This window comes from Centroberyx affinis, unplaced genomic scaffold (genome assembly GCF_046629955.1).
Source record: "Centroberyx affinis isolate AG114_WGS23_722 - 3 ecotype Tasmania unplaced genomic scaffold, CSIRO-AGI_Caff_v1 ptg003906l_1, whole genome shotgun sequence".
Classification (NCBI taxonomy): Eukaryota; Metazoa; Chordata; class Actinopteri; order Beryciformes; family Berycidae; genus Centroberyx; species Centroberyx affinis.
The window spans coordinates 103969-114731 of NW_027281740.1; the positions used below are offsets into that span (position 1 = coordinate 103969).

At 40.2% G+C, this 10763-nt stretch overlaps 1 protein-coding gene across 2 annotated transcripts; it reads left to right on the forward strand.

Annotated features, from left to right (window-relative positions):
* Positions 1-925: 925 nt before the first annotated feature.
* LOC139663060 (cell cycle control protein 50A-like) lies at positions 926-10745 on the forward strand. Of its 2 annotated transcripts, XM_071541589.1 has the most exons (7): positions 926-1394; positions 2202-2321; positions 2441-2548; positions 2928-3015; positions 3805-3948; positions 5096-5302; positions 8408-10745. In XM_071541589.1, exons 1-7 carry the CDS (start codon positions 1152-1154, stop codon positions 8599-8601), a joined length of 1104 nt encoding a protein of 367 aa, XP_071397690.1. In that variant the 5' UTR covers positions 926-1151; the 3' UTR covers positions 8602-10745. The 2 variants fall into 2 exon arrangements, with proteins under 2 accessions (XP_071397690.1, XP_071397691.1); XM_071541590.1 differs by lacking the exon at positions 2202-2321.
* The last annotated feature ends 18 nt before the right edge of the window (positions 10746-10763 follow it).

Below are 10763 nucleotides of genomic sequence, written 5' to 3' on the forward strand. Positions count from 1 at the left end.
TCAGCAACTTTCCAGACAAATACAATGAATCACTTCTTCTTTGTAATTGAAGTAATGCATAAATAATCGATGACCATGTAATCTGAACTGTCAGTGGCCCTGCCTGATATCTTATGACAAATAAACTTGGATCAACAGAGATGAAAGGCTACATTTGCAGTTTTTGACAATGTTTTTGATTTAACTTCAATCCATTTAAATTCCAATGATTTTGTGTCAGTATAATATTAATTGTTGCAAATACCTTCTTATGATCTGTCTGCTTGCGTGCTGCCTTCAAGTACTTCACATAAACTCCCAATTCTGATCCAGAAGTTGTACACACCCTATTAGAGGCTGTTGTTTGAAATTAGCTGTAGTGGCAGAATGGAGACTAGTGACAGCTGAAGCTTGAATTAAGATTGAAAATAGAAACGTATAACAATACTAATTATTTACATAGAATACCAAACAATAACTTCTTATAATAAAATACATCACTTTTAACATTAATAGTTGTCACGGCTTCCATGTGCTCCACCCTCTAAATGTCACATCTTGGTACTCAGGCATGATAGTGGTTCTCCACCATGCCCAAGGCAAGAGTATGCAGATTTTTTTTTATCCCAGCCAAACACTATCTGATTTAATTGATTAGCACATCTTCAACCAGGGAGGAAGAAGTATCCATGAAATCAGTTTGGTTGGAATGAAAGCCTGCAGACTCTTGGGTCACGATGGCACATGTCATAGATCATAAATTATCACTTTCCCAGTCATATTTACCACTGTGTTGGGTCATTCGTCTGGACTCTACTCATAATATCAATATTTCATACTGGAAGGCTGCAGTAACCGCCACCCTTCGAATTAAATCAATGACGTCACCGCGCAACGCGTTAATCTAGTTTGTAAACTTCCTGCACAAGCAGCTGTTGCTAGCTGGCCAGCTAGCTATCCAGCTAGCTAGCATCTGCTTGGAGCTTAAAGTTACCGGACTGAGTAAATAACTAAAGCAGGTGACAGTACGTTAGCAACTTAGTTTGGTGGTCTACGTTTCTTCAAACAGTCATCTGTTAAGGAACCAGTGAGGCGTTACATTTAGTGTGAGTGTTACAAGTTAGTGACAGCGAGGAGCTAACGGTGTTAGCTACAACTAATTACCTGCAATCATGATGGCGTCTAGTTACAACGCTAAAGAGGAAGATGGACATATCACCGTCTCCGGGCCTGGCGGCGGGACCCTGAAGAATAAGAAGCCGGACAACACTGCCTTTAAACAGCAGAGACTCCCTGCGTGGCAGCCCATCCTCACAGCGGGCACCGTCCTCCCTGCCTTCTTCGTTATTGGACTCATCTTCATCCCCATCGGGATCGGCCTGTATGTAACGTCAAACAACATCAAGGAGTTTGAGGTAACGTTATATGGCATGACAGGATATGGACAGTATAAACCCCATATTAACCATAAAGCTATTGCAATGCCCCTTATACATAATGTAACTTGAATAACTATGATGGGGAGGAGCCCCCAAGGATCTGGCTTCTGTGGACAGACCTTCACGCCAAACTGCATCCCCAAATCTTGCAATTTAAAGTGACTTTGCTTATCGGCAAACATACACATCTCGTAAAACATGACTTAAGACCTTTTCTTAATCATTACGGCCAATTTGTTAATTCGGCATATATATATAATCCACCAGCTCTTACATCAATAACATTTAAACTTTTAGAATAGGGTCGCCCACAATCTTCTTCCACCAAAACACAGCGTAGCTGGCGTTAGCGAACGGCGTGAACCAACACTGAAAGTTTAAATTTAATTTAAATAAGATCTGCTTGGTGGATCAGATATATGCCGAATCTTTCATAAGACCGTATTGGTTCGTAAAATATCTTAAGTCCTGTTCTACCACGTACGTACATTTACCGATGAACAAGGAAACATTAAACTGACATATTTTTGAATAGAGTTTGGTGGGATGGTCTCTACAAGGGAGAACGCAGCATATGGGGCTTTATCGCATAGGAATGTATTGTTGCCAGGAAACATGAGAGATTTTTGACTGAGTTTTGCCCCATTGCTTGTTGCTGGCAGTGTTGCCTCCAGAATTGGTTAGTGTATCTCTTGACTCTTTCACTTGGTTTTGTGAGCACACTACAGTGCCTCATTGTGTTGGACAGCCAGTCATGTCTGGAACTATCTGACCTTGTTACAGATTGACTACACAGGGGTTGACATGTCCAGTCCCTGCTTCAACTGCTCCCAGAACTTCAGCTGGAACAGCACTAGGCCTTGCACCTGCACATTACCCTTCTACCTGGAGCAGCCGTTTGAAGTAATAAACACATTGATACACATATAATACACATATAATACCTGAGAATACATTACATACATATTCACACAGCTGGATTAGATTGATTTGTTTTGATACTCTCTCATCTCAATCAACAGAGCAACGTCTTCATGTATTATGGCCTCTCCAACTTCTACCAAAATCACCGTCGCTACGTCAAGTCGAGAGATGACAGCCAGCTGAATGGAGACATTGATTCCCTTATGGTATGTGTTACTGGAACAAGACTGAGAGCACAGAGTCTCAGTGACATTGCAGTATCACACTGTTAAAGCTGCACGAGGCAACTTTGCATGTTGGCGCCTCCAAATGGGAATGAGAGGTAACTGTTTGTGAGAAATTAAAACTTCAGTACTAAATCCTGGAAGGTGACGTCAATAAACTGCACACAGCACGCTCATGATTCCCAATCCGGCCGGTCTGTGATGCTGTATACCAAAGGAAACCAAAGAGACTTATTTATACATAAAATCTTGCCTGGTGCAGCTTTAAGTGATAGAGGAATGCAATGCGGTCGATTTGACTCGATCGGTTGAAAGGTCTTGCATGCTTCTGCCTCTCTAGTCTGTCTCTAATGATTCACAGAACCCCAGCAAGGAGTGTGAGCCATACGCACGCAATGAAAACAAGCCAATTGCGCCGTGTGGGGCCATCGCCAACAGCATGTTTAACGGTGAGACAGTTTCCTGCTCTGTACACTAGGCCGACATTGGTCAATTGATTCAGGGTGTCCGCGGGGTCTTAAAAAGTATTAAAAGGTAATAAATCAATTTAGCGAAAATTAAGGCCCTTAAAAAGTATTAAAAAGTCTTAATCACCATTTTATGAGGTATTAAATTTTGTAGCTATTTTTTCAATGTGAATAGCCTTTTTGTCCAAAGAGTTTGCGTGAATTTATTTATTTTGCTCCTCACAACTACTACTAACCTGAAACAGTAATGCATAACCCGGAAGTTAAGAGACATTCTCTTGAGAATTTGGGATTCTTCTGTGTAGACTGTCACTAAGTGGAAAGTACTATGGAAAATGAATGGGAAAGAGAGCAAAGCATGCAAAGACCACAGGGATTTTCGTTAATGACCGTATTGTGTGTGTGTGTGTGTGTGCGTGTGTGTGTGAGCGTGTTACTGTTCTTACTTTTAATAAACCTTGCCTTTGGGTTAATCACTCAATTTATTCTCTTGAGCTTTGTTCCCTCCTGGCCTATCTGAATTCTGTTGTATTGATACAGTGGTCCATCGCAAACTAAGACTGATTAGTTTTGCAATCTCAAAATCAATGTAGAGTAAATGTAAGTTAAAGGTGTGTCGGTTACAGCTGGAAGTGGCGTTGAGGTCTTAAAATATATTGAAAAGGTCTTAAAAAAAGGTCTTAAAAGGTATTGAATTGAACTTAAGGATTCCTGCATATACCCTGTGATTGAAAAGCAGTCTCTAATCAGCACCGTCTTCCCCTCCGGCAGACACGTTGGAGCTGTTCTACATCGACCCCAACGGCACGAAGACCCAGATCCCTCTGATGAAGACGGGCATCGCCTGGTGGACGGACAAGCATGTGAAGTTCAGGAACCCGGGAGGAAACCCGAACCTCACGGCGGCTTTCCAAGGTAATCGGATCAGCAGAATCACCTCACTGACCGAGAACAACAAATAAAGTTGCATAGTACATACTGGGTTTATTGGCCCGATGTTGGCCTTTTCATAAAAGTCAGATATCGGCTCGTCGAGTTTGTTCCCCATTGATATGATGGAGGTGAGAATGTGACTTTACTCAACCGGTTTCAGCGTTCAGGGTTTCAAGTCTACAAAACCTGCAATGAAACCTGCCTCACCTGCCTGAAGGAGCTGCTAACCCACCTAGGAATTTCATTATCCTGTGTTTTAGTGTCCCATGATGCTCTAAATGCTTTTCCACCCTGACAAGAAGAAAATACAGAGGGAAACACTGAATACTAGTATGTTTTTGGGGATTTTTGTGGCCTGAAAATGGCCAAATTGAAATATATTGATACCAGACATTCAATACCAGTATTCGCCTTCAAAAATCCATATCAGTCGAACCCTTGTACATACTGACACACACAGTACCGGGACAACATACAGTGCAAGGTGTTAGTGCAAAACACACAATAGACAACAGACTATACATTTCAATCTAGAAGTATACATTCAGGATTAAATTTCAATATTCAAATATACAGCTGTGGAAATAAATAAATAACAAATAAAAATATTGTCATTTAGAGCATTTATTTGCAGAAAATGACAAGTGGTCAAAATAACAAAAAAAGATGCAGTGTTTTCAGACCTCGAATAATGCAAAGAAAACAAGTTCATATTCATTTTTAAACAACACAATACTAATGTTTTAACTTAGGAAGAGTTTTAACTTAGGAAGAGAGCCAGGCATTATTCGAGGTCTGAAAACACTCCCTCTTTTTTGTTATTTTGACCAGTTGTCATTTTCTGCAAATAAATGATCTAAATGACAATATTTTTATTTGGAATTTGGGAGAAATGTTGTCAGTAGTTTATAGAATAAAACAAAAATGTTCATTTTACTCAAACGCATACCTATAAATAGTAAAACCAGAGAAACTGATAATTGTGCAGTGGTCTCTTCATTTTTTCCAGAGCTGTATATTCAGGATTCAATATTGATCATCCATGCAGTGAGATCATGGAAACTGCAGACCAGTGACGTCACTTTGGCTTCAGCTGTGTCGTTTTTCCTGTTTTTCCCTCTTAATTCAGGCACAACCAAGCCGATCAACTGGCGTAAGGCGGTGTACGAGCTGGACACCGACTCGCAGAACAACGGCTTCACCAACGAGGATTTCATCGTCTGGATGAGGACCGCCGCCCTGCCGACCTTCCGCAAGCTCTACCGCATCATCCAGAAGAACAACAACGTGGTCCCGACTCTGCCCCGAGGAAACTACAGCCTGGAGGTCGTCTACAGTATCCTTTATGTGGAGCTTACAATATGATGCTGTATCATACTGAACCGTACCGTTTACTGTCCCAAGGGAAATGCAGTTTACAAACAGCTAGGGCTGCAACTAACCATTATTTTCATTGTCGATTATTTTCTCGATTAATCGATTAGTTGTTTGGTCTATAAAATGTCAGAAAATGGTGAAAAATGTGGATCAGTGTTTCCCAAAGCCCAAGATGACGTCCTCAAATGTCTTGTTTTGTCCACAACCCAAAGATATTCAGTTTACTGTCATAGAGGAGGAAAGAAACCAGAAAATATTCACATTTAAGAAGCTGGAATCAGAGAATTTTGACTTATTTTTCTTAAAAAATTACTCAAACCGATTAAATCAATTATCAAAATAGTTGCCGTTTAATTTAATAGTTGACAACTAATCGATTAATCGTTGCAGCTCTGCAAACAGCAGCATAGAAAACAGAACAGAAAAGTCTGGCCTGCTGAGCTCAAAACGTTTGAATCCATACAGACTCTTGGTCTTTGTTCAGACTGCAGGCAAATCTGATTTGTTTCTCAAATCCGATCTTCAGGCCTGACTGTCCACACTGCTGCAAGTGATCAGGTCAGATTTGTGTGTTCAGGCACCGTTAAGCCATCTGCATTGGTTGCCGTGGTAACGATGTAGGCGTGTGTGTACGTACGGTAACTGATGGCACGTTTTTCAAATACAAAACCAAAACAAAAAGATGCAAATGGAGATGCGTCATCTTTGCCTTCACGCTGCAGGACTGTTTAGCTCCTCCCGAGTTCCTCTGTCACAGCAGAACATCATCAGCTGCTGTTTTTCTTTCTCCGTTTTGGTTTCTGGCGCTCTGGATGTGACGCCAGTGTCACGCAGACCTGTCGACTCTCCCGTTTTTTCCCGGGTTTCTCCTGTATTTTCACGTATGCATGTATGCGTCAGTGGGGTGGGGATGGTGGAATATTCACAGGCTGGATGTGGGCCGGTCTGGGTCAAAAAGTCCAGGGCCATTTTCTTGTCCCAGTCCGTCCCTGATCAGACGCCAGCAAAAAAAAGCTAAATATCTATTTACATATTTAGACACTTGGGAGACTATTTATCCATTCCTGACCAGAAGTATCTTGGGAAACAACCATGTGGATTCCAAGGTTTAGGGTGGAGTTTAGTATTGATTCACAGTGGGAAAAAAGATGTCAACCAGCATGCTAGTTGGTAGATCTCTGGAACCGAGAGAGGAAATCCCTTTCATAATGTAAAAATTATGGTCGGGTGGGGGTCCTGGAAAATCTCCCTTATTTTCAAAGCCCAATGTTGACAGGTATGGTGTCACGTGTCACATTGCGAGTGACGTAACGGACAGTTTGAAAACTGCTCTGTGTGTCCAGAGCGTCAGACTGAGATATCTGTAGAAATCCGATTTAAATTATATTTCAAAACTGAAAAGATTGCATTCTATGTTTTTTTTTGCTGTTAAGACTTTTATCCAACTTGTATTGGATGTGAGGGAAAAAAAAAATCTGATTTGAGCTGCCTGTCTGAACATAGCTAAGAAGTCTTACTGGAACGGTTTGGAGGATATTTAGCCATTCTTGTGATCCTAATGTTTGCAAAACCTCAACACAGTTACATTCTCTGTAATCATAATTTGGATTCTTTTACTTGTGAGGCTTAGTATCACCAATAAGGCTTATTTATTATGAATAACACAGCATTAGCAGTAACTGGTTAACTGTAAATTTACCCTGAGAGCTTTAGAAGCCAGTCACCAGAGAAAAGTTGGCCGATATTGACGTTTCAATTCCAAAGAAAAAAACTCAATTCCCGCACACACTTATCACTTCTGCATTGATTTATTAAAATGAGTCGACGTTTCGGTCACAAGGAGCTTTCTCAAGACATATCAGTCATAAAGTGACATTGTGCTTAAATACAGCCCATGATTGCATAATAGTCCACAGCTGTGTTGGAGGGGAGTCCATGATCCCACACAACAGCCCACTCAGTCAAGATTCCCTCAACTGTCAAAACATACAATATCTATAATCGTACACATTCAAAATCCTTTTGATATTACTAACAAGCAAAACATTTTTTTCAGGTTAGTGGTATGTATATATAAGACATAGCCCAAGTCTACAGTATACAAATGCCCCATGGGGTCCTATAACTTCAAATTAATCCATGTACAAATATACAAAATATACAGTAGTGTGCAAAAGTCTTAGGCATATGTCAAAGAAATCCATAAAGCGAAGATGCTTTCAAAACTAATGAAATGAAAAGTTTTTGAATATCAAAAATGTACAGTTAACAGCAGTTTACTGACACACTAATGCAGAAAACAAATAAACATCTAAGACTTCTAAGAAATTTATATAAAAAGTCTAGGGTGCCTAAGACTTTTGCACAGTAGTGTGTATATATACCAAAACACATTTTCACCTAAAAAAAAAAAAGGGAAACAGAAAAAACAAAAACACCAAAACAAAACAACAAAAGGCGAAAGACGTCCACCTCTATGTAAAATAGTTTATACCATGGTAGAAAAAACTTTTTATATTTAAAACACGCAAGTCAATTATAAAAAAATCTATTTAGGGATTTGACAGTAGGTTGGATCTGTATCACAGGACATTTCACAGGAAGACCCTGAGATCCAGGTCCTGGTTCATTCCCAATGGTGTGAAAGTCTTTTAATTCAGTAATCCAATATGCTTCACGTTTCAGGAGGGCTTCCTTTAAGTTCTCTCAATTCTCTCAATACCAGTATGCCAGTATACATCCCCCGACCTCATACTGGTATACTGGTATTGAGAGAATTCAAATTTCCAGACGAGGAGGCAGCTTAAAGGAAGCCCTCCTGAAACGTGAAGCATATTGGATTACAGAATTAGAGACGTTTCCACATTTGTTGGTGTGGAAAAGTTGGCCGCAGCTTAACTTTTTGGCAACATCAACAGCCAATCATGTCGCAGCTTTGCCATATATCCTACCTATTACTGCATGATTCTGGTTTCCTTGAGGGACGTTTTCTGTGTTTTGAGTTTGAGATATTTGAGGAGGATTATCATAGGTGTTTCCATCCTTGATAAAACCCGAAACCCAGATTACCCCGTCCGCAGCTTCGAGGGCCGGAAGCGCCTGATCCTGAGCACCATCTCCTGGATGGGAGGCAAGAACCCGTTCCTGGGCATCGCCTACATCACCGTGGGCTCCGTCTGCTTCTTCCTGGGCATCGTCCTGTTCATCATCCACCACAAGTACGGCAACCGCAGCAACAGCGCCGACATCCCCAACTGAGACACTCGAGACGCGGTCCGGCTTCGGCTTACTGCGGCCGGACGGACCCGAGAGGGAAACTGAGTCCTGTGACACATCCATCCAGCGTGGGAAACTTTCATCCGACCACCACTTCTACTGAGCAAAAATAGAAACGCAGCATGTAAAGTTTTAGTCCCATGTTTCCACGAGTTAAAATAAAACATCCTGTAGTTTTTTTACCACGAAAGGATTTATTTCTCTTTAAATCTTGTGCTGGACTTTGTTTACGTCCCTGTTGCTGAGCGTTTCTCCTTTTTCCCCTGAAATTTCTTTCAATTTGAACGATTTTTCTTGTATGAGCTGTAACCGTGTCAAAACTTTGAAATTGTTGCATGTTGCGTTTTTGTATTTTTGTTCAGTGTATTTTTACAAGTTAAATTTGAGTTTTAGAATGTAGAATAATCTCTAGAGCAGTGATTCTCAACCTTTTTCATATCAAGGACCCTTAAATCAGTCCACATTAGACCCCCATTTGTGTCTCGAACCAAAATCTGAGAATATTTTTATTGTTAGATACAATTTTGTCCAGAATCCCATGACTGTCTGTATTGTAGGTAGAGAGATAACAGAGAAACTATGATCAGAACAGTCATTCTTCTACATTCTCTAATTGTGTTAACTTCTTGTAAATGAAATAACGGTGAAGTTTAATAACTCATCGATTTGCTGGGGACCCCCTGGAACCCCCTCAAGGACCCCCTGGTGGTCCCCGGACCCCACGTTGAGAACCACTGCTCTAGACGATGGCTGCTTACTTGCCAAAGTGGCCGGTAAAGTTACCAGCCCCAGTCAACATTTACCATAATTCCCCATCCTGGGCACATCATCATCATCCATGTAGCTGGATTTCAGACTGATGTGTCACATGATCAGTTGGCTTTAGTGTCAAAAACTGACTGACAGGTTTCCTATGTGGGCCTGCAAAGCCTGGAAAAGTATTGGAAATTGAATTAAATAGCTTTCAGATGTGGAAAAGTTTGGGAATTGGACAAAAACTAATTTGTGCGTTTTATGTTGTAAATCTCACTGACATTATGCATATTGTAATACTGTGTTTTAAGAATAATTTTGTCATATTGTCCAGCCAAACTGAACACAAACCAAAATCTTCAAATCCAGTCAAAAACTTGAAGTCTTGCATTTTGGAAGTGGGGGAGAAAATTTGGGGAACTTTCCAGGTACTTTTTGTACATTTGCCAGCCGGCTGCAGTGAAGCTGAACTGGAAAGTATCTGTTCAGAGTCCACTAGAGCAGCTCATCCTTGTGCCTCGCTTTGTACGCAACATTGGCCTGCTTTAAAAAAAAAAAAAAAAAAAATCTATATATTTTAAAGCTGTTTCTGAGTCATAGCACTGTACAATGTGCTGAGCATGTTCCGTGTTTCTGGGAACAAAAATGAGAGTTTGGGAGCTGTAATAATAACATGTTTTTTTTTTTTTGTATTGTATTTATTTAGTAGTTTTAACACAGGACATTTTTAGCTGTTACATGCGCTCTGCAGCCAGTATTTGCACACAAGACCTCAAAGTGTTCGGGTACAAAGTGTTTTTTTAAAGGCTGTTGTCTTTGCTTGGAGTAACTTGAAGATATATGCAATTTAAGTGGAGTGTGTCTTTCTAATCCAGAAGAAAACATTCATGTAGCATTGCTGCTTTATTCATTCTAGTTTACATAGATGATGAATACAGCATGTTATTAAAATCTATTCATCCATATGATAATGGATCAATAGTGCAATATATATATAATGTTTCTAGTTTTTGTTGCTTAACATTCTGCCGTTTCCACTGCAGAGTTAATCTAAAGTTCACAAGCAGCTTTCTGTAACTTCTATCTGATGTTCACTCCCTGCCTTCTGTTTTTTGTCTTGTGCGTCTCTAATGAAGCCGACACCTACTTCTGCCATTTTTAGCTGTTAAAGAGCTCAGCATTTTGTTACACACATGTTGCATGTTGAAAGTTGTTGTTTTATTCATTTTGTTTTATACAATCACTCAAGTTGATTTGTTACTAATCTGCAAATTAAATTTGCACTAGATTTAACATTTCTTTTGATACTCCACCTGTATCGTTGCTTTAAAGAGAACATTTGTCACTTGAAAATTAAAACAGATTGCTCTGTCTACTTCTAGTTGTTTCTC

Bases quoted from the DNA above. Each gene is read 5' to 3' on its own strand.
- LOC139663060 (XM_071541589.1), top strand. From the start codon at position 1,152: ATGATGGCGTCTAGTTACAACGCTAAAGAGGAAGATGGACATATCACC. The intron at 2,549-2,927 runs GTATGTGTTACT...AATGATTCACAG, and splicing joins GAGACATTGATTCCCTTATG to AACCCCAGCAAGGAGTGTGA. The intron at 3,949-5,095 runs GTAATCGGATCA...CTCTTAATTCAG, and splicing joins CCTCACGGCGGCTTTCCAAG to GCACAACCAAGCCGATCAAC.